This window comes from Seriola aureovittata, chromosome 11 (assembly GCF_021018895.1).
Source record: "Seriola aureovittata isolate HTS-2021-v1 ecotype China chromosome 11, ASM2101889v1, whole genome shotgun sequence".
In the NCBI taxonomy this organism is placed as follows: domain Eukaryota; kingdom Metazoa; phylum Chordata; class Actinopteri; order Carangiformes; family Carangidae; genus Seriola; species Seriola aureovittata.
Genome location: NC_079374.1, coordinates 14,807,572 through 14,831,972, shown reverse-complemented (window position 1 = coordinate 14,831,972; position 24,401 = coordinate 14,807,572). Strand labels below are relative to the sequence as shown.

Genomic DNA, 24,401 nt, shown 5'->3' with positions numbered 1-24,401 from the left:
GCGTCTTCTACAAGTTGTTTGAACTTTAGTGAGTACATGGCTTCAGCCATATAAAACATTTAATTAATAGTTACCAATGTGTGATATCCAGACTGTCGTCATCTGTCTTTCAAGGACAATCCCTTTGCTGTGTATAACGTGTTCATTTCACCATTGTTTGATATTTTTCTTCTTCACTGAAGGCCAAATCATATTTGTATTTAATTACTGGGTTTAAAGAAATTGTGTTTGATGGATCTCTTTCATTGACTACAACCAAACATTTTATTCCACTCAGTGTACATGTCAAGTTCTTTTTGTGATATGCTAGGCTGAAATTTGCAGAACACATTGTCAAAGTCTTGGTAGGAGACCGGTCTCATCTGACTGGGATGGATACTTGACAAGTCAGTACCAGGAATGCCATGAAGAGGACCTACTACAGCCTCCTGACACAGCTGGGCCACGTCCAGTCCAGAAAAGCCCTCTGTCCTCTGAACCAGCAGTGACATCTCTTTGTCACTAAGACAGTAGTTGTTCTGTGAGAGCAGTTGGCTGATTATCTGGTGTCGTGCTGTCCCATCAGGCAAGGGGATGAGCAGTCGCTTGGTAAAGTACCTCCTTAGGGACTCTGGGATCTCTTCAGGCTTATTGGTGGAGCAGACCACGAGGACATGGTCCTCAGCAGAGGTCAGAATACTGTCAAGCTGCATGAGGAGCTCGGCCTTGAGGCGACTCACAGGGCTCTCCTCGCTGAGCTGGGCTGACAGCAGCAGGTCCACTTCGCTGATGAACACCACCGCCGGCTGGCGACACCGGGCCACCAGGAAAGAAGCCTGGATGATCTTGTCGCCTTCCCCCAGCCACTTCGTCACCAGACCTGAGCTGCTGAGTCGCAAGAAGGCAGCCCCCAGTTGGCTGGCCATGCAGCGTGCCAGCAGCGTTCTACCAGTTCCCTGAGGTCCAAATAAAAGGAGGCTTCGAGGTAATGTGGCAAGTCCACTAAACATGTCTGGCCTTAAAATGGGCCATAGTATCTCCTCTTTAATTGCTGCTTTGACCATTTCCAGACCTGCGATGTCACTCCAGTCCACCGGAGGGCCCTGCTGAAGGATTTCCGTGGTCACCATCTCCACCAGGTTGGAATCACTGTTCTTCAGTTGCTCCTCCGCAGCATGGATGGACGAGGTAGCCGTACCAAGGTCAGGCCCTGTTAGGGAGTGAGAGAGGTGCCTTCTGTGCTCTTCAGTTTGCTCACTCATGATGGGAGATCCAAACTTGCTGTAGGGCTCACTAGTTCTGAGATCACCCACAGAGCTTTTGGTTGATCCATAGGAGGGAGGAGTTAGTGCTCTGCCAGAGTGCATGTTAAATTTTCTTTGCTGATCAGAGGACATTGGCTGTTTGGTTGGTTTAAACGCTAAAGACGAAGCCTCTGCATTTCTCTCAAAGCCATTTCCCCTGTTTGAGTCTGAGACGCTGCTGTCTGTTATTCTGTACATCGGGCTCTGTGAAGAGCGCTGTTGGTTGTAGTTGAAATTACCATAGCTAGAGTCCATATCTCCATGTCCACTCATGTAGAAAGCTTTTCGTTTTAATGAGTTGGATGTGCTGCCATTCAAAGGTGTTGGTGCAATTGGCGTATGATTATGGGACTGGTAGGTGTAGCCAGGCAGTGTGGAGGGAGGGATTGGTGTAGGAGCTGCAATACCGGACGGCAGATAAGCTGAAGGAGGGGGTGCTCCCCCAGGGCTGTAACCTGGGCCAACAGCAGTCTGAGAAGGATACCCTGTTGGAGGATAATTGTAGTTTGGAAGGTTTGGAGACCCGGTGTTGTAGCTCGGCACTAAGGTAGGAGGAGGAGGTGGGGGTGGCGGTTGTAAGAGCCCAGCACTGTGCAAAGGAGATGGATGTGGGGAGGGGAGGGCTGGGGTATTCTGGCTGCTGTAGCTAGAATGTAGGTAGGAGGCGTTGTAGCTGGCAGTATATTCCTGAGAGGGGAGGCCCGAGTGGAGAGTAGTGGCTGTGTGGCTCCCACAGTTACTGCTGGAATAGCTAGGCTCAGACAAGCTGCTGGCCACCCCCGGGGAGCTGCCTATGCTAGCGGACACATCTGTAGGGGGTAGGGCAGCTGTCATTCCAGCTTTGCTCACAGATATAACATCTGGAGCACAGTTCATTGGGTAAATCCCCTCCTGCCAGGACTCATTCTCTGACTTTCGTCCATTCATGAGTCCAGTGCTGCTATCAGAGTAGGAACACAGCAGGGCTCTTTCATTCGGGCCCTCTAGGATCCCAGAGTACTTCTCTGCATATTTCTTTAACAGATTGGAAGCAGTCAGTGCAGAGATGTCATCGTTTGCCCACGCATACTGGTACGTTCGCTGTAAGTGCCCCCGGTAGGCTTCTACTTTGTGTGCTGGCGAGCGGGTAGTAGATGAGATGTCAAAGTGTTGCTCTGCCCATTGTGTGTGCTCTGGGGTCCACTGCATCTTTAGACCTAGATTTTCCGCATAAGGGAGAAATATGTCAAAATAAGCAATAAATTATAACTAATAATCATTCAAGCATTAAAAATATATATTCTGATATTTCTAAATTCTACAATGTTCAAATAGAAAATAATTCAAACACTGATAAATGGTTCATTATGCAAGAATTGCTTGTTTTTTTCTAATTGCTTAGGTGAGGAAAAGGTGGGAAATTATAAAGAAAAAATATTCTGATATAAAAAAAAAAACAAAACAACAGTTTTTCACATTTTCTTCCAGAAAATGTGTTTTAATACAACTTGCACCATAATGCCCACATGTCTCCTATAAGACAAACAGACAACACCAACTGAACACACATCATGGTCAGGATGAGGATGTGGGATCTAACACCTGGTTAGCGTGGTATAATCCACCCAACACAGAGCAGAATGACACCGACATTGCGGGTCAGTCTATAATCCAACTCTCATCTGAGGCATTCTGAGACAGTTTCAAATCTGCTTGGAGGAGAGCAGCAAAGCAATCTTCCTTGGCAGCGCTCTGTTGCTTTCATCACACAAACCCCTCAGCCCAGCATGAATTACATCCACATCCAGTCTGCCTACTGCTTCCTAGTCCACAGAGTGAGGGAGGAGAGAAAAAAAACAAAAACAGGCTTCACTTGTCTTTTTCTCCGCAGCCTCTCTATATGGCCTTAAGGGTGTGAATGACATAAATAATCATGTTAAATCCTAAAGTCAATCTGCAAATAAAAGTTTTTACACATGCTGTCATCTTTTACTCTGTTTGGGATTATCAGAGGATGTACTATACCCCCAAAGAATGTAGACTATTAGAGAGATTATGGCTCAAAACAATCAGAGATAGTGTGCTGAGCCTCACACATCTTACATCAACACTAATCTCACCAAAAGCTACAAGATGATACGAGAGCAGATGTATTTAACCAAGCCTTCCCTGGCTGTTACAATGGCCCTTGCCTTTGCAAAGCACTGCTATACTTTAAATTTCAGTAGGTTAAATCCATATCACAGGATTTCGACAACAAACGGCGACTGTCCAGAGCCAAAGCAGATTCCCTTCCGACTCCCTCCTAGCTACTTCCCCACCCGCCACACTAGACACCAGGAGCTAATTAGCAGGATGATGCTGCACTAATTGTGTTAATTTACAAGGTTTTAGTCAAAGAGATCTATGCTATGGCTCACATGGTTGTCAACTATCCAAGCTAATGATTAAGAAAAAAAGCTATGAGGAAAAAAGCCAGAGCAGACAAATATGGTGGCCATACTGTGCTGGAGCACAGAGGCTCATTAACCTACAGAGAAAAAAAGCATGAAAACAAATTCTATCATCACAGTACAATTATGATTTCTACATTTAGAGTTATATCTTTCATATAAAAGAAAACCTTATTTATTTGAAATCTGGATGAACAAAAGAAAATGTAGGAGTTGACATTCTTGAGGATATCAAAGCTAAGTCTCACTGACTAATGCTCTACATTCTCAAGTATTAGTCACCCACTATGTTCTAGGTCAGCAGCTGTTTTCTTAGGTGTGTAGGTGGGTGCAATGCAAAAGCAGAGGTTTTGAGTGGAAAATTATTTTTCCAGGAAAAGCCTTAAACATCCCCGCCCCACCGCCCCTCTTATTATTACTACACTAAAATACCTTTATACAAACTGTTGAATATGACTTTTTTTCTTCCACATTATCCCTGAGAAAACTGTTATCTTTAAAACAAACAAAACTGTATTCGGGCAACAGAAACTCGCAGTGCATTGTCTGGCAAAAAAAAAAAGAAGAAGAAAAAAACTCACAGCATTTACTGACATTGCAGTGCGAGTATCAGGATAATGGTTTTCGTAAAATCATTCAGTAGAGTTCATTAACACTCAAGGCACACTTTGTCAATAACAAAATTGCACACAGCCTTTTGAGTGAGATTCCTCTATTACTGTTAATCCTCTCTGAACAATGTGCCACTTTGGACAATCAAAGAAGTGCTACTTGCAAAGTGTACTTGAGATTGCTGAGCACCAGGTATTTTATACAATGGAAACCATTCAAGATGATTATCTACATACAGTACAGTGCTTAAAACAGTCTGAGAAAAACCATGCTATTTCTGTAAGGAATTCCATTAATATATCACTTACTGACATAGAGAAATGCAGGGATACAAGGATTTTTGAACCATATTAAATGAACAAAAGCATTTTAGTATTGGATATAGTAATAACAACATAATGAAATAGTCTGCACAGTTTGTGTGTTTAAGTGTAAAATAATTTCCATATTTCTCTGGAAGAAGTGAAAGTTAAGACTATGTACCATTTTAGGCAAGAACATTAGCATAATGATCTTTTGGTTTTTACAATAAAACCTTGTCCTTTATTCCACCTGCATAGAAATTCAAATACAACGTGCATAGGTTCCTTTGTCTTTCTGTGAATTGGTACAATTACAGAGCGCTCTATTAGTGGAATGTTTTCAGATAGCCTTGGGGCTTGAGCTCAAATTCCACTCATCAGCCACCAACAAATAAGGCCTTTGTTAGACTCTTCTCTTGTTTGTCCATTCATAGATCTGAATAATCCTCTATGGTAAATTTAAGATGGTCAACATATAAGAAAATGAGCTTTTGTCCAAAATGTGTGTCTGTCTTACAGCTCGACTCAGATCTGAATGATCCTCTGTTAAATGTGAGGTTTATTAGTCCTGTACAAAAATCTATACAATCATCACTGTGATTAAAAGCGAAGTCCTGACAATTTATGTTATATATTGTGTATTTCATATACAATCTCAGACTCATTAAAGATAAGAAGACCAGGTGGAGCCGCAATGCATTTGACATGTGACGCCATGGTGTTATACTGCGCTATGGTGTTTAATTTCTGGTTCAGTGATCATCATCGATGAAACAGAGATGCTGACCTTTTTGGGAACTATTAATCTGGTAGCCTAGGCCGTTTTTAAGCAAACAAGAGTGGGCCTCCATTCTGTCCATCCAATTTCCCAGCGCGTAAATTGGACCGCCGCTTGCACAATTCTCTATTCATTACTGTGCTGCTGAAAGGAAGCACAGAGGTGGCAGAGCGGTTTTCTTTTCCTTTTTCTGTGTATGTGCATGAGTGTATGTGCGTGTGTAAGAGAGAGAGAGAGGGAGAGAGGGAGAGAGCAAAATGCCTTCCAGGAGGATTCCCAAGCATATAGAGCTGGACTTTCCTTCCTCTTTTTTTTTTGGTTTGGGGGGAGGGGAAGGTGGGAGGGTTGAGGGAGAGGGGGGAGGGAAGTGAAAGCTGTCGTAATTGAAACGTGGCCTAATCAGACTCATTACCATTTTTACCAATTTGCACCACCAAAGATGCCTATTAGGTAACTGTGTTTAATAAGCCACTCTTTAGAAAACTAACTGTAATGAGCTCTTTAAAGTCAGACTTGAGCGTGATTATGCACTGGAAGTGTTTTGCAGAGCCGAAGCAGACTGGTACATTTAGTCATGTACAATGTCATAATTAAGCTGCACAAACTCTGCACTTCACTCCACACAATAGTCCCAGCTGAGGCAGTAGACATGCTGAAAAGTATTTATAATTACTGATCATTACAACCCTGGGATTTTCATCGCCGGACGTAAACATAATTATGGGAGCTTTTGCTTTTATTCTGCACACACAGACCACTCTACTTGACAAGCGTGCAAATATTGCAGACAGACAGTAATTACGTTTATAAATAAAAACAAGCTCATATTCATATTCAAATTCACTGGAGAAATTCTAAGTAGGGGTGGAGCAAAACATTCTAATACAATGTGAAATGGTAATCGGTATGGCTACAGAGTCTCATTCATCTCACATATCAAGTTAAGACTATTTAAACTCAATTTAGAGCTCCATGTGGCAGTAATTCCAATCTTTAGACGGCAGGGTGCCATTTAACCCCTCATTTAGAAAAGATATGCCTTCCTCAGTCACTGTCTTTTCCAGGGCTACTGCCCATACATTTCACAGTCTGACCACCCATGGCAGCAAATTACTACATGTCTCCACACTATCAAAGTCCACCGATCCCAGTGGATCCCATTGCTAATCCAAATATAAAAGTCGGAAAATGACTGTACAAGCTCACACTTACAGTATGTTTATTGTAGTTAACCTGCCAGTCAGACAGACATCTTCCCGTGACAGAATGTCTCTTTGTAATTACAATATTGCAGAGGGAGTTAGACTGTACAGTCCATTATGACTGAGCTGTTAACACTTTGTAAATCATCTGAAAGTGTACCTATAAACACATTTACCTGTGGTAGAATGTTTTAGATAAAACTCAGTAAAAAAACTAAGAGTCTGAGAAATATGCCACCAAACAACTTTAAATCACAACAAGTAAAACATTAATTAATGGTTATATTGATAAACAATGTATAATAGTAAAACTTTAAAAACATTAGATAAAATAGATAAGGTCTTTTGACTGAAAGCTTAGATAATTAATTTGGTGCAAAGGAGATAAGTGTGTGGATGTTAGCCCATTTAATAATATGAGGGTATTATCATAGTAATATTATTTGCGCATGTGTGTGTGTGGAGAGTTGTGGAACTGTATCTCAATCTCTACATGTGTGGTGGTGGAGGTGTGCAGGCATCTTTAAATGTGTAGTATGATTTGTGTATATGTAAATGCAACTATAAATGTGTATACACATCTATAAATGTGAGTAAGATTCCTGCAAAAGAATCTGAAAATATGTGCACTAAAAATGCCGGTTTATTACGAGCGAAGCTGTGAGTATGTAGCTTCAAGAGCTGGACATACAAAATAGAATTCTTCTTTTCCACCTTGTGTCTGCCTCTCAATCGTCTGCATTTTTGCATGTGACCTTTGCTACACACAAGCCATGCCTGAGATCTGCTAATGTGTGTGGCAATCTGTCCTTTCTCAGGGTTTACTTTGCCCTGAGCCCAGCCTCACAGGCTGACACTTCCAGGCTGAGTACCGTTCACCTCGCATTCTGGCTCAGTAGCTAAACAGCCTACATACCACCCGGCTGAGGAAGCACGTAGTGATTTTAATCGTGTTACTACAGGGCAGTAGTGGTAGGGGTTTGCAGTTTTGCAGCAGCAAGACACTCTCAAGTGCTCATTGTAAGTACATATTCATGGACTGTAACCTGTAGGTGAGGCACAGCGCGACATGAGTGCAGGTATTTTGACACATCTTGACAGGTAAGCTATATGCAAAGAGTCTGCCAGAAAGGTGAAGGTACAAGCGCCCTAACCAACCAGTAGGAACTGCTTAGTGCAGCTACGTCATCCCTCACTGGCTTCTTACCACACAAACCCTGCCCACTGTGTGTTCCTTAGAAACGTTTGGCCAAAATGGAGGCATCGCTACTTCTCATCAAACACTTCTCATACCACAAAAAGACAAGAAGTAACAAAATAGAGAATTACAAATACTGCAGTTACACAAGCCTGAAAACAAGGATAACATTTGATCCTGAGTCTTGAAGAAATTTAACATAATAACTTTGCTACTTACAGATAAAGTAAATAGTTGTTTTACCTCTATAAGGACAGCCCGACCGTGGGTTTGCTTGGACTAGTGTGAACAGTGTCCTGTTATTATCATACAGAATTGAGAAAGATGGTTTCTGCAGTTGTTTGGCAGTTCTACAATTGACTGAAAGAAATGATTTTGCCAGTTTAACTATATTGAAAAACTACTTAAGCCCACCAGCCTTCTCTGTAGCTGTATACCATGCTGGCAGGATAGAGGCTGCCTGGCACAAAGGCTTTACCCCTGAATGGAAATTTGAATCCTCATTATATAATACCTGTTTTAACTGGAGCTACAAGTAAATGCACTCTTGCAGCTTAAGTCATGTCTTGTGTTTTTGTTACACACAAGATGGTGGTTACAAAAAAAAAACAAAAAACAGAAAAGCCTGGTCTTCTTACAGTCAGTCTAAAAACTCATTTACAGAGCAGCACATTATTCTAACAGCAGCTGAAAGAGTTTGTAAGAGAATAAAAATGTTTTCTGGCACAGAGCTGTTAATGATTTGAATAATTCATCTGAAATGTGATGAGAAGATGTAAATGTACCCACTCAGAAATAATTTCATAATTTTACTGTACAAATGCCCACTTTGGATCCGTCTTTAAAAGAGGTAGTATAAAACCTATGACTGTTGGAGAGTATCTGTGTAAATGTTTTGGTATTCAAAGTTATGATTAAAAAAAATAAGTACTGGGGAGAGCACAAAGAGTCAGTTCCACATGCAGCTCCAAATGCATCTTAACCTGCATCTGAAAATAGTCCCCAACAAATAAAAATGTAATCCTCTCTGAGAAATTATGTTAAAGACTACAGTGCCCATCTGTTGTTTTTAAAACATCCAATCAAATCTTTGTGTCCACTTAAAGATTTATATCTTCAGTAGGGAACCAATGGGGCTTGGGGTATTTGCATGTACAACTGCTTTTTCTATGTATTTGAAAATATAATAAAGATTATAATAGAATTAAAAACAATCATTAGAATAATAAATGTGTTACTTGTGAACAAATTAACAACACGATTATTTGCTGCGTGACAACCAAACCTTACATATAGCAGAATAAGCATGTTCATATTCATCCATATCTCATTGGCTAAATTTACTTACTAAACTACAGTGATTCTGACTGAATTCACACAGATGTTGAAAACTTCAATTTTACAAGATAATGCCTTCTTTGCTGCATATCCTGGATATTCTGAAGTCCTCTGGGTCTTTGGTCTGAGCTAATGGTAAACTATATTGGCTAGAGGGGAACATATATTTCTCATTTTCCCCTGTAATACCGTAAATCGTGAGGTTGAGAGATTCTCTGAGCTGTCATTTCTCTGTCTCAGTGATGCTCATTAAACCATGACTCTTCAGGCCAAGAGGCCCCCGAGGCTACATCTTCCATTACTACCATAAGTATAGCTAAATCCACACACATGCTAAACTAACAGCACTCAAACACACAAGTAGAACTTGCACATTGAATAAAACTAAGACAATTATAGGAGGCAGGCTTCAGCCTGCTCTGTAGTGCATAATACTGATGAATACTCGAATGGCCTGTTAGTTAAAAGAACACAGTCGTTGAACTCAAGCACTTGGTGAAACTTGTTTAACCATAGAGCACATGTACAGTAGAGGCAGTGGTTTTGCGAGCCTCTATGAACTTGGCTACTCTGCCTCTCAAGGGATCACTTACACACTTCAAAAGAGAAAAGAGGCAGATTGTGACCTTGCTACATGAAGGCTCATTGACCAAAAGCTACTCACTAACATCTTCAATCCCTAAAGTCCTGTTACCCCAAGGAAAACTCCAATCAAAGAGGAACAATGGTGAGGGAAAAAAACGCAAGGAGTAAAATGAACATTTATTTTGGTAGGAATTTCTGGACTTTTCATCACAATTTAGCGAACGTTGTGACTTTTATTGTAATGGCGCCAGGAACCAGTCATCTGATTTACAAACCAACAGGCCAAGCCCCATTGGAAATTAAAAGATTATCTTGTTCACTGGTCCGATTCACAACTGTGATTACTCCACACTTCCAACCATTAGACTTTACAGCTGTGTTAACCTGGAAGGAAATCACATTGTAAAGAAACCTCATTGTTCCAAGTGCGATGTTGAGACACAAATCAGACTGAAAATGAAAATGAGTAAAATGATTTTTTTTTTTTTTTTTTTTTAAATGTGAAACAGCTAGCTGCACAGCCAGTGGCTTTACTTTAACCTTCCACAGAACGACGGCTGCTCTACTTTGAGTCCTCAACATATAGTTGTAACCTAACTTAGATAGTCAGTTGCTACACGCCAATGTTTAAGCATTTATGCACAATGAAAATAGAGATACACATCTGTTCTTTCTACAGGTGATAAACAGCAATATATACAATAAAAAAATATTTTGATAACAGAAAATAATTAGTAGTATTAGTAATTAAGATTCCTTTCTCTATGGCAGAAACAACAAATAACACAACACTGCTAACTGTTTGTCTTACATTGAGTTCAACTGAAGAAAACTAAAGTCAACACTTTGTTTGTTTGGACTTGCCTAAAATCATTCCATGACTTTCTCCATAAATGAATGCAAATGCACTTCTGGAGTTCAAAAGAGAAATTTTGTTTTGCTTATACATAGAAAACCCGGGCAGTCTGAGGTTCTATTTATTGTTACCTACACATTAAAGTGATTAAAAGTTTCAATTGAACTTTAATTGAAAATATCCGAGTGAAGAGAAAAAGGATGTTTGCCTGTGACTGCTGCTAGCTTTTCGTTGAAGCATTCTGAAGCATTCTGTGGTATCGACTGCAAGTCTCAAAGAAGGTCACTTCTCCAACACAGGCCAGACAAAAGGTGAAATGAGACAACTGAAGCAATCTTAGGTCAATATGAAATAGAAATCTCTCAGCTATACTGTAATAAAGTTACTGAAGTGAAGTAGTGAAGCCATAAAGGGGAACTTTTACAAGGAAAGAGCTGTCTAGAAGATTGGTTCGCCCACTGGCAAACAGTGGCTTCTAAGAGCTAAGGTGGCATGGTCAGTACAGTAGCATGGAGTTGAATTACAGCATTCGCTTTTAAAAGTAAGTCTGGTTTTTTTACAAGGAATTCAATATAACTTATTGTTATGTATGTGACAAAAATATTGCTCTGAAAAAATTCAGACTAGTCTGAATCTTGATACGGTTTAAAATTTTCCTTGAAGTATCTTTTAAGTGATGACACGAGAATGTCAAATTCTGTATATGCTTATTCCGACATGTAATCGCAACTATACAATGAGTATGACACACTCAGAATGCCATGTTTTTGTGGCTGCACTCTCAAAGCAAATCCAAGATGTTTTGGATTTGATTATCCTACAATTGTCTATCTTAATATACTGTGCATATTTATACTTCACGAGTTTGTGATGGGGTTGAAAAATAAAACAAGAACACCAAATCCCTTTGTGAAACAGAAAACAAATACTGATACCATGAAAAAAAAAAAAGCTGGGAACTCTGAATGAGGCATTGACCATCATGAAGTCTGCATTCATCCTGCCAGCATTCAGCAATCATAAAAGTCTTTCATAAATAGAAACAAGCACCACTAGAGTTATGTACATGTATATATAGTTATATGTGAACATATGCAGAAAGACAACACCTGTTGGGTGATGTACAGATACACCGAGTGAACCTGCTGTGTGTCTGTTTGATGAGTGCAGTGCATCTTGTCAAACCAACAACTCAAGATGTGTAATGGATTTTTACAGCTTGCTCATAATCACAGTGGTTGTTGTCATTTCTCTAGGAAGCTGATGGACAGGAAATTATCACTTAACCACCTCACGAACCGTCTTTGAGGTTACATTATTTTTTCCATTGTTTTGTAAAGGCAGGAGAAAATGTTGTGACTCGCCTTGAGTGCTAGCAAAAACCTAAAATCTCTGGTGTGGCTCCATTATTTATATGATGTAAAATAACATATGTCTGTGTCTTACAATAGCAGAATAATAATGAAATTTTCATTTTCTATTTTCTTCCATTATTTATATAGTATTCAGTTAGTGTGTCTCTGTCTGCATCATGAAAATGCCCACTTGAGCTATAGAATACAAGCACGTTCATCCTTTCAACCATGTACTGAAAAATTTGCAAACTTCGAAAACACCAAGTGAAAGATGGTAACAGGGTCGACACAGTAACATGGTCAAACACTAGTGTGCTCTGTATAGCTCCATAGCTTCTCTAAATCGACCAATCAAAAGCAGGAGATGTTTGCTGTTGGTCCACACAAATGATCACAACAAAATATATACCAGATGAAAGAACACAAAATATCACTGAAGATTTTTCTTTTGTATAAATGTATAAATGGCTTTAAGTGTAACTGACAGTGAATCCATATGCACACTGTAGCCCAGCAACACTGTCATCGTCTCGGTAGTGTAATTTGTACTAATGGCAGAAATGAATGAGAACTGTCAGTGTCTATTGAAAGCAACTGTGTGAGGCAGGTGGATGGGAGCGTGGCAGCCTTCAAAGAGTTCACTGCTTTGACAGAAATAAGGCAAGAAAGCAAGAATTACCGTGCCATGAAAATTATTCCAGAGCATTCCTTAATAGATTACAAAATGAAGGGAAGAAAAAAGGTTAATCTGTGGCACAAAGCAATTGTGAAAAATAAATGAGATAATTAATAGAAATTGATAGGTAGGTATTTCTAATATTTCTATTTTCTCTTTGTTCAACTAGCCCCTTCTCGGGTTTTATGAATCCATTCCTCAGGTAAGTTTGGAGGTAAGAAGTGAATTTTACTCCACCAAGCATAAATTATCATTAACAGAATAAACAGACGTAAAACACTTCCCACCTTTCATTATGGCGACCTCAATATGCAGTTTCTTTATGCAGTTTAAAGTAATGATTGTTCTACATTGTGCTGCATTTGCATGTTCAGAGTTCAACCAATTAAAAGCTAATTAATTAGACACAATTCTATTAAGAAACAAATCCCACTCATCAATATACACAACCTGGGGTCACCCATTGCTCAAATTTGAATTGGCTCTTTGCACCACATGGACTAGAGAATAGCACAATAGCACTATTGGAGCTCACAATAAGCAGTTTGGCACGGATATATTCGATGGAGCATGAACTCATCAGTGCTGATAGATTTTACTTCCCTGGATAGAAAGCAGGACCACGAGGCATCACCGGGACATACAGCTTTCTCTCACAACCAGTGCGCACATGTCACTGTATACACAACTGTGCACACATACTGTACCTCAGCTCTAATTATAAAATACTGATCAACTGTTTAATGCGAGTAATACGGTACAAAGGAATCCGAATTACTGGTGAATTACGCGGTGGAACAAATGTCTGCTCCAGTCTATGTGGTCAGGAAGTTACTGTAATCCTGAATCCTGTAACTCATTGCCACATCTCAAAAGAAAACAAAAGTAAAAACAACTGAAAAAAGCCACTGAAAAAATAAAAATGAAAAAGGCAAAAAACAAAAATAAACACAATAGAAAATATTCAGGTTTTTTCAATAGTATTAGATGGTAAAATCTGCATCTGAAGTTATATTGTGTCCTTACAATATAAGTTTGAATTTAACTCTGATTGGTGACCTTTCATTGCACCCTATCCAGCTATTGACTCCTTATATGTATTTCCAAGTAATATCAGCCGAAATGAGTGTGTACTAGGAATTATTCTTCATTTTTGTGTTCTTGTTTTGTTCTATTGTTTTTATGAGTCATTTTCCCTGCCTTTTCTTTCTGCAAACCCCCTTTTACTTTTGTTTTATGGCCAATACAGTGCGAAAACTGAGGTACAAAAAGCCACTAGAAGAACTATGGTATTAACATCCAAGTCACATTTTATAATATTCAAACACTGACAAATATTTCTTTATTAAAATTGTCCTAATTTAACACTAGCAATGTGAGTTACACACAGAAGTTCAGTTTAAATGTCCTGAAAATAATAAGAGACTTTTACTGATAAGACTGATATAGGAAAAAACAGCAATTCGCCTAATATAAGAGGGACTTCAGAGTCTATGATGAAATCCTTATAAAAAGGTAGCTGGATTCTTTACTGTACACTGGTTGAATGTGTATGTGCCAGCTTTCCATCTATTACATTGAATGCTTAAAAGAGGAAAGTAGGCAAATAGCCTGCTGGCTGAAATATGCAATAAAAAACATCTACTCCACAGTTTTTGCTTCTCTTACAGGTTATGTGCACACTGTTAACAAATCTGCCCCTGGCTAGTGCGAGTTCCCTTGATGAATTGTGAACGGCCGACATCGAAGAGTCTAAGTATACTAGTCCACTTTGTACAAGGCAATTCGTACAGCCTTGCTCATTTGGGTATGCATGAAATAACAATATCCTACTGGGAGCATTCTGAGTTTCAAACACTTGGGGTCAACTACATGAGCAGATTCCACATGTGCAGCCCGTGGCCACTGAGGTCTGGAATCTACCTCCCTCCTGGCTGGGTGACGTTGCATGTTCTATTTCCAGACCGAAGGTTGAAGTGAGGCTGCAGGGAGTGTAACACTGACCCACATGACCTGTGGCCTAGAAAAGCTGCCTGAAGCTCTGCACACTAAAAACTCCTCACTTCTTTGCTACAGCCTTTCAAAGGCAAACAAAACCTTTGCGCATAGCCTGTGTCTTTTCATGCCAAATGATTTGCATCCTTTTTATTCACATCTTTGACTTGTTGTCAATGTATTCCGTGCTGTTGTGGAGCCTGACGCTCCCTCTCTGAAGTCTCAAGTGGGAAAGAAAGAAAGGAGGCCGAACAGGCAAAACTGCTTTACTTTCAGGCCCAGTGTCTACAGGCCACATGTCTCCAGTCATCTGTCACTAGTTTACATACATACTATGACACTTCCTCTCTCTGTGGGAACCCGTTGTCACTACTTGGACGCCAGCACAGGCTGACTGGGTGCTAGATGGGTCTCCCCCAGGTACCTCTAGGGAGCCACATTAGGCCTATTGACAGACTGACAGGAACATACAGACACACAGAGACAGCCACACACACACACACACACACACACACACACACACACACACACACACACACACACACACACAGTCCATCCTTTGCCCAAGCACTCACTCCTCACTCCTACAGTACGCCAGCTCACATGCTCCCAAGGCATGGCACACTTTGCATAAAGCAGTGACTTTGCTCTACATCATTTTTTTTTTTTTTTTTTTCAGACACAAAATTATTTTTCACCCCTCTAGCCTCTCCATGCTACATGGAAGTTTTGAAATGAATAATGGAAACAACAGAGCCGAAGACTCATGGGATCCATTTAAAGATGTGGGAGAGGCGATGCAGTCAGGGTCTGGACTGCAGGAACATCACGCTCCGAGTAAATGAATCTACTATTGTTCTGCACTGTATAGAAATGCCGCTATAAACTGTCCGCAAGCCTGTCAATGCCAACAATGACACATTAACACTTTCCTTTAAATCAGGAGAGTAAAAATAAAACAACGATTGGTGAAAGAAATGATCTGTGGGCAAAATGAGTTGGACACAGCACAAACAAAGACTTGAAACAGTTCGGTAGCGCGCGGATACAATATTACTGTAGATTACACAGTGGAGTCATACCTGTTTTAACAGATCATCAACTTTTGTTGATTGCACACAACATCCCAGGCAACGCAAACGCACAAATGGCAAATGGCTTAATTTTCTTCGCTAAAGTGGGAGTTAAAACAGTGTTTAGCTTTTCTCAACAAAAACCTTAATTTGGTATTTCCACCTTCCCTCCCCAGATACACAGAGTGGAAGTGAGCGAGCAAGTGAGCGAGCGCGGGGCAGTCCACTCTAACAGCTATTTTAGACCACGCAAAGTCAACACGACTCCCTGAGGTGAATTCCTGATAATGAACACAAAAGAAGTGTCAGCCCTCATAAAGCTCTGTGATGATGCTGAACTCTTGAGTGCTCATTTTTTTTTTGCACTTATTTTTTCTGACTTAAATTAATCTAATTCCGTGTAGACTCTAAGAGGGATTGTCAAATAGGCCACACGCCAGACAAGACTTTCAGTAACTATTCACTTACGCCATGCAAGTGAGAAAAAGGCTTTATAAAATCAAATGACATGTTTTGTTCTGTCAGTTATCAAAAGAAAAATATTTCCTGATTGTTGCATATTTAATTATCTCTGTTGAAAGCAGCTAGCATTAGTCACAGGTTCACCTCCATTCCTAACACCCACCTTGAGGAAAACAAAGGTTATTTGTGGCTTATGCAGCTAACAAGCACAGCTCTGTTAATCAGCTGGCCACAATAAGAGAAAATGCACAGCATCACTGGCTGCCCCCAAATATCCAGTCGTCCTGCCTCACTCCTGCACAGGCTGCTGTGGCCACATCACGGTGTCACTGCAGACACCGACTGCCTTGCCGCAGCCTGACACCTTGAACCTCCATGGCAGCGAGTACTCCCCCCCCCCCACCCCCACCCCCACCCCCCTTTTCCCTTCCCTTCCCTTCCCCCTGCTCATTCTCATCCCCCTCCTCTCCACACCATCAGGCAGACCTCAACCCATCCTCTCCTCGTCCTGGCACTCAAGGCTCCCTCCGCCAGCACCTGGCACAACGCCAACCTGTCAGCCACCCCGACGCCACCGAGGATGAATGAAGCGCTGAGAACTTTGCGAAAGCCACTGATAGCTCACATCTCGTCTGATCATCGTTTTAGCTAATTGCCTCAAATATCAATTTGAGGCAATTAGGACGGGATGTGATGAATGGGAGGATGAAAAACAGTCAAAAGATGAACTTTTATATTCAAAGCAAATCTATGCATGCTCTTGAATAAGAATATCAAAGTTAATTTAAGCATGTATTACAATACATGAATTATAACACTTTTATATCGTCATTACTACGATGGCAAAATAAAATGGTTGTGATAAACTGTTAAGAACGTGAAACAAATGTATTCACAATTACTTTTCCTCTAATAGTTATATATCTTATTTCTCATTACATTCATTTTTGTATCACAGCAGTACGACCACAGTCTTTTTTTGTTATCATAATTAAGGTATTAAATTGATTGAGACGAGCCAGAATCAAGACAAATTTGAGGAAAAAAGTAGGCATTTAAAACATGTACTAGTCGGAGTAGCCTATAATGAAACAGACAAATGTGGTGTGGTGAAAACGTCTCCTGCAGCATGGGTTTTCAGTCCAGCTAGAATGGCGGCCTCGATTACCAGATTAGTCAGACGCTGTTTTGTGGGAACACAAGAGGAATTTCAATACAGCAAATACAGTTTTCTCTTATCCTCTTGTGAAAGGCTTGCTGCTCTCTCACAATACGAAACTCACCAACAGCACACAATAATAAAAAAAACCTTGGAAGAAGGACAGAAAAAAAAACACCTGTCTTCACCAAGGTTATTCAATGATAAGCAACAGCACTCAGGCACACAATGACGGCTCAAAGTGCCAGCTATTTTCAAAAGTCATGGAATTGTATATTTTGTTATAGTCCTTGAGCGTTAGATATTCACTGCCTGAGAGCAGCAGTAAATAATCTGGCCAAAGACATCATTTAAATATATGGAGGCAGATTTAGTCATAAGCATGTAATGTTGTATGATTTCTTGTGGATGAACAACATGTTCATTATGTTGTCTAGAGCTGTCAACTGCCACTCCATTCAGATCCTGTTCATAAAGCAATGTACCGATTATATTCTCAGCCACAAAATACTGCTCTATAAATCATTTGGAGGGGGATGTAAAGAATGCTACATTAACAAGACTTCAGCTTCAACAGCCACACAACACTCTAGACATAGTCTGTCTCTGCTGAACTGAAGGCAGGAAAACCTCCTATCTTTCTGGCCACTAAAAAGAAAAAAAAAAATCCAGAATTTAGCATGTCTAATTAAAATGTAAACAGTGTAATGAGGACATCAGTGATTTAGGCAAACATCTCTTTGGCTGCCACTGGGGGTATGATAATTACAGAGGCAAATCTATGAATGCACATGAATCTCCTACAAGTCCAGATTAAAAGCCTTAGTGCTAAACCTAGTTTAGTACACCTGGGGATTGTCTATTCTAGCCAATCCCCAACAGGCTCGGAGCTGCCTTGTCTCCTTATGAGTGCAGAGACACTTCATGTGAAGGAGATGAAACAAAGCCTCTGTTTCAATGTGTTGGAAATGAGGAGAACAAGGAGTTTAAGTCAACAAATGCTATACTCTGTATAAATAATATGCCTGGCACTTATGGCCTGAGTAAACCAGCTCTACAACATGAGTTACGACAGCGTTTCTATTATAATCTGTCATGTAATGACCCCTAAATTCTATAAGCACATTATGCATTATGGTATGGATCACTATAACATCATAGCATGTATATGGGAAGGATTAGTTTCTTTTTAAAAAAAGAAAAAACTAATTAGAAGGAGGAATTGTGTTCTCTCTCAAGCTGGTTCTGCAAAAAAAAAAAAAAACACAAAAAAATACATGCACACACAAACACACACACATACAATGTGTGCACACACAATTATATGTCTGCACATAATCCTTAGAAAATAAAAAAATACAATATATGCACAATAAAACTAAAGGAATCTAAAGAGAGATTGGCACTGCAGGCAGTGAAACAGTCAGACTAAATGTCTGCCTGCTTCCTCAACACACAGCCTCTGCTTTATCCACCAGAATCTGTTCAACTAAATTAAACTGTAAGTATTTTGTCTGAATTACAGTAAAAAATAACATGACAGGCCTGTAGCTAGGAGACATATGAAGGGTAACTACAAGCAGCCAGTGGTAGGCACATGCATTTTAGAAAATGTCTATGCCATATGCTGTCACTCAGAGGAAAAAAAAAAAAAAAACAAGTCTGAGCAGACAGTCGCTGTGTCTAAATGAGATGGTAGGAAGAGGAGGAGGAGGGGAGAGAAAGGGAGGATGTCAAGGATTCATGGTCCTTCATCTTTGCAGTAGAGCAAACACGTCCCTCAGTATAGCAACAGACAGCTGCCTCCACTTTCTAATGCAGTCCAACTTAGATCACTGCAAGAATTGTCAGTGTAGAGAGAAACACACAAAGATAACATAGCAAGCTGCCATGAGGGAAACGACAGAGATGTGGATACAAGAGAGGGAGGCAGACAGAGAAAGAGAGGAAGAGAGAGGAGAGAGGGAGGAACACATCGAATACTTGGAAGAAAGATTTTTTTTTTTTGTCCCTTTTTTGCCCAAGTCCGACTCCATTGGGGGGACTCCCTCGCATTTTATATGAAAAACAGGAAAGACACCACTTAACATATTTGCTTAAAGATGACAATCCTGCACTGATCTCGTACAATACAGTCAGGAGGCTGAATGGCATTTCTTGTAGTTACTGACAAATAGATCCCTCTGTAAAGATGAACATTTCATCAATTTACAACAGCCCTGCAGACATCCCAGGGGGTGTTTACACAGACTCAGCTCGAGGAATCCAGGAGCTGGCTTTAATTGTCATCATTAGTGGACGTGTATAAAGTGTCAGTCCTGCCGTTCACCACTTCCCTTGTATTAATGGTTTAAGTGATGCTGTCAATTTTAGTGATCACTGATAGTGTTACACACTTCAGATTATGGACAGAACATTTAGAGCAGCTAAATGAGTTCACATTGACACATGAGTGAGTGAAAGATGAGCTATGCCTTTGTGTTCTGGGTTTAGTAAACAAACAATGAATTGGAAATATAAAGTATGTTAGAATAGTTATAAACTGTAGAACAGTCAGAAACACAAAAGCTGAATTTCTGGAAATCTAATTTCATTTATGTGCAGCGCCAAGTACACATAAAATAAATATGAGCCTCTACAGCAGCATTTTCCAAGAAGACAAGAAAAGATTTAGAAAATTCAAAACTACTTTGGAAAATATTTTCTTTAACCCTTCTGCCTACATAAAAGGTGCACTGAGTGCGTCGTGGAACGGGAAAGTGCTTTGGCCACCATCTGCAAGCAATCTCTTTGTAAATGTAACACGACTAAATATAACAACCACATTTCTATATGCTCGTGTCACTGTGAAATAAGTGGATGCAATTTAGTTTACTTCATGCAACTTCTTGTTATTTACAGTCACTCTTAGTGTGAACATGTGTATCACTCTGTAAAGAGGGCGATGGAAACACGAGGGTCAGCATCTGTCATCAAATTCAGCTCAGAGATTCATGTCAAGCAACAGCTTAGATTGCTATCATAAGTGCTATCCTATCAGAAATAAACAGAGGTGTCAAATTCTTTCCATGCACACCAGAGGTCTCTGGGGTTAAGTAAGGACCTGCAAGAACCACCTAACACACTGCAGGAGCTCAGACATGGAACCTTTCCAGGGCATGAACTGATAAATGTCCTCAGGTAGTACTCAATAATTAGGATAGTTAAGATGGAAGCTCTGAGAGAAAGACTTGACAATTGCAAGATTGTTTTTTTTTTTTTCTGTGCAGATGCATTGTACTTTATCAAGATACAGCTACTCTTCCACCTCAACTTCCACTAACATTAGGTGTGACCATACAGCAGCATGAAGATACTTGCATTAGCGTGATTTTGAGAAGTTCACAATTAAATGATGCAGTTCCAAATATAAAATGGTATATTTAAAGAGATAGTACAGGGTGTCTAAGACTTGGAGTGTATGCAAGCTGTGACTACAGATATAAATATATTTTTATAAAATAAACTATGTGCCAATCTGTTAAGTGTCCATATCGAAGCAGCTCAAATCAAAATTCTTTTGTAATAACAATACCCACCACACATGCATGGGGGGGGGGGTGGGGTGGGGGGGTGTCTAAATATGAAAAACATAAAAATCTGACCAACAAATTTAATACCCACTTTACAAAAACACATTACAACCAAACACTCAATCATAATGAATGCGGTAGTAATGTACATTTTTTTTTTCGCCACTGAGTGACAGATGCTGCAATGCTGTTATTTTTTGAAGAGGAATAAAAACATACTTCAGCTCACTGCTGATGATGTTAATTTCCTCTCAAAGCAAAACATGCAAATGAAATGTGTGCACACAATTAAGTAAATTGTTCTATGGAGGTGGGAAAGGTTCACTTAGGACAAAGTGTTTGCAAAAGAGAGACAGAACACAACTTGTTACTTCTCCTGACTTTGTGTCCATGCTCAGATGCATTTACTGGCTTGTCACAGACCATTTCCACTGGAACATGAATAACAGCTATTTCAGACGCTGCCTCTGCTCACTAATTTGTGAGCACATTAGTTCAAAGCTGCACCAGTGAATCGTTACAGAGTGTGACAAGTAAATAAAGAAGCACATGGTAACTTTATAAATTAAACTTAAAACACAGCCCACATGTGTGTGTTTCCCTAAAAGTCATTCTATTTGGCATAGGAGGTTTTACAATAATTATATTGTCTACTTAGTATAGCATTGTTATAATACAAGTATTTTTGTTGTACTACTTCTTTCCAGTCATCCTTCATATTTATAATTACTTATAACATTACTGTTTTTTTTGTGATGAAACTGAGATACTAAATCTTTTGTTCTATCCAGTTCTCATATATTCACAAGAGATAATAATTTAATTTAAAAAATAACTTAACATTTATGAGCTCCTGACTGACAGCTACGTCATAAATTTTAAAATAAATTACATCTTTAAGGCTGCTGAATATCTTCTGTAAATTCTTTTAAGAGCAAATATTAAATTTTGGGTGAAATGCAGATTCCTCTCACACACACACACACACACACACACACACACACACACAAAAACCTGTTTAAAATAAGTGAGTTTAGACTTGAATCTCTTAATGAAAATTTGCAACTCCTCTGGATAAACTCACATCCACTGTCTATTAGACAAAAATAATCATATATCCAAAGTTATGCATGCAAAAATATGAAAGCAGTGAGCAGATGAGAAAGAGAAAGTTAAACTGCACATGAAGAATGTCAGAAAGAGACCAAACCAAATTAAAATGGGGGCAAATTCTTTAGCCATCACAGGGTACTTTGAACCTAGATGATAATGCCATTAGCATGAAATTAATCACATAATGTGCTCTCATCTCTGGACTATGGTCATTAAATTGTTATAACCTGAATTAAATAAACTTTGAAGATGAAACATGCATGCACAATGAAAACAAATACATTACTGCAATAACAGCCTCTTTTCAAATATGACAAATATGAAATAATAATACAATAATAGGAAAGGTAATCACAAAATGAACATACCATAAAAACTGGTGCTAGTGATCATGTCTTCAAGCCTAAAAACAAGAGGAGAGGGAAAACAGCAGAATCGGAATTTTCACGAGGAGGAATTCCAAAGGTTGCTTCTCATTACAGGCACTTTTTTCCTCAGCTATCGGATTTCACAACTTTAAAACACGCACGGTCCCTTGTTCTTTCCTCAGGTATTCATTTAGGCCGTGTAATTAAGAGCAAAGCAGACCGAGGGAAACGGAACATGATATAATAGAATAAAATAGGCTAGGAAAATACCCAAAACAAAAAAAACCCAAAAACAACAAACGAACAAAAAAAAAGCCTTGTACGGAGAACGCTAGAGCCACACAGGCACGGCTGGAGCCTGTCACTTCTTGCGCGAGTTGAAACAAGAGAATAGGAAGCATGTGAGAGAGTAGATGACATAAAACACACATTCTTCATGCCGCCCATTAGAGGAAGAGGCTAAACCAGCGTGATGCCCCCCTCCTCCCTCCCCCCTCCTCCTCCTCCTCCCTTTACTTTTAAAATAGATTACTTGCCAGCAGTTGTCCCACTAAGAGCGCAATGACAACCCATCTATTAACCTCCCGCCTGCGGATATCGCGGGCAAGTTTTATTCAGGCTGACATGCAAAAACTTCTCGTTGTGGGAAAGTTATTTAAGAGACTGGTTCCAGCCGTGTGTGCAAGCAGCCCTCTGCTCAAAGCGCGGGGGTGAAACAGTCATTGCAATGTCTGTGTAATCCCGAAACGTACGCGGTAATTTTTCTTCCTTTTCTTAGCCGATGACAAGTAAACGCTGCTGTGGAAAACGCAGAATGAGCGACCACAGTCCGCGCTGCAGTTACTGTGATGCGCGACACGGTCTCCCAGTCCGCGAGCGTTTGCGCGTATATACACAGCGCTGCTCCGTTTCTCTTTCAGAATTGTTAACATGACTGGCGGACAGGACGAGACTTACCTGTGTAGGTGACAGGGCAGCCTCAGGGTTTACAGTAGCATCGATCCGGTGAGTGTGCAGATGAATGGCTCGCTGGGGTTAAGCACGGCTGCTCGCGATTTGAAACCATTCCAAGTTAGTGAGGGGAAGACTGACCACAGCCTCTGCCATGTTGGAATTCCAAACCCTGGACAGCTGCTACACTGACTGAAGGCAGCACGCTGCATACTGCGCATGTTCTCTGCGGCGGGAGCCAAATTCAAAGAGAATCGGCCTTAATGAGCAGCAGTTCACAAGTAGCCTATCATGACATTACGCTGTAGGCAATTTGGTGTATTAACAATCTAATTGTACTGTCTGCAAGCACGAGGCTACTGGAAACTGCCATCTTGTGCCTTGAACTGTGGAGCCAATACATGTAGTGCCCTGCACATACTGAGGCAGGTCGTGCTTATTTCATTGCATGAGAGTCTGCGTATCTCTTCATTGTATATTCATCTGTAAACATGGTGTATTATCTCAAAGATGTAAACAGATTTCAAATAAATTTCTTAACACTGCTGCAAATCTGTCACTAAGAATAATCTCTATATGGAGCACCAACCAGCATGTATACTCCATTGTTCTCAACTGATTTCACTGCAGAGGCAATTAGAGTTGCATATTTCTTAGAGGTAATAAAATGTATTAAAGCAATAGTTTTATACACATGTAGAAAAACTGTTTATTTGCTTGCATGCTGAGAGTTAGAAGTTAAGACTGATACCAATCTTAGATCTGTCCACTAAATATGAAGTAGCAGGTAGCGTAGCATGAAGACTGGAAATGGGGAATCTGGGGCCTCTGCAGGTTGCCTGGAAACCTCACAGCGATGACAGGAAGTCACTGCATAGTCCCTCACATAACCCCTCCGTAAAACTGCTGTTTGTCGTTTATAGACTTTCCTTTTTGTATATATTAAACAAAGAAGACATGATGTGTTAATTAGTGAGCTATAGAGGTTATAGGTTTATTACTTTTGGACAGAGCCAGATTGGCTCCTTCCCCCATTTCAAATCTTTATGCTAGGCTATGCTAACCGGCTGCATGGCTATAGCTTAATATTT

At 40.1% G+C, this 24,401-nt stretch overlaps 1 protein-coding gene across 2 annotated transcripts; it reads right to left on the bottom strand.

The window, feature by feature from the left end:
• Positions 1-3: 3 nt before the first annotated feature.
• fign (fidgetin) lies at positions 4-23,843 on the bottom strand. Of its 2 annotated transcripts, XM_056388598.1 has the most exons (3): positions 23,317-23,843; positions 22,360-22,394; positions 4-2,479 (listed from the first exon to the last, which is right to left on the bottom strand). In XM_056388598.1, the coding sequence occupies exons 2-3, from the start codon at positions 22,382-22,384 to the stop codon at positions 243-245; spliced, it is 2,262 nt and encodes a 753-aa protein (XP_056244573.1). In that variant the 5' UTR covers positions 22,385-22,394; positions 23,317-23,843; the 3' UTR covers positions 4-242. The 2 variants fall into 2 exon arrangements, with proteins under 2 accessions (XP_056244573.1, XP_056244574.1); XM_056388599.1 differs by lacking the exon at positions 22,360-22,394.
• Between the last annotated feature and the right edge of the window lie 558 nt (positions 23,844-24,401).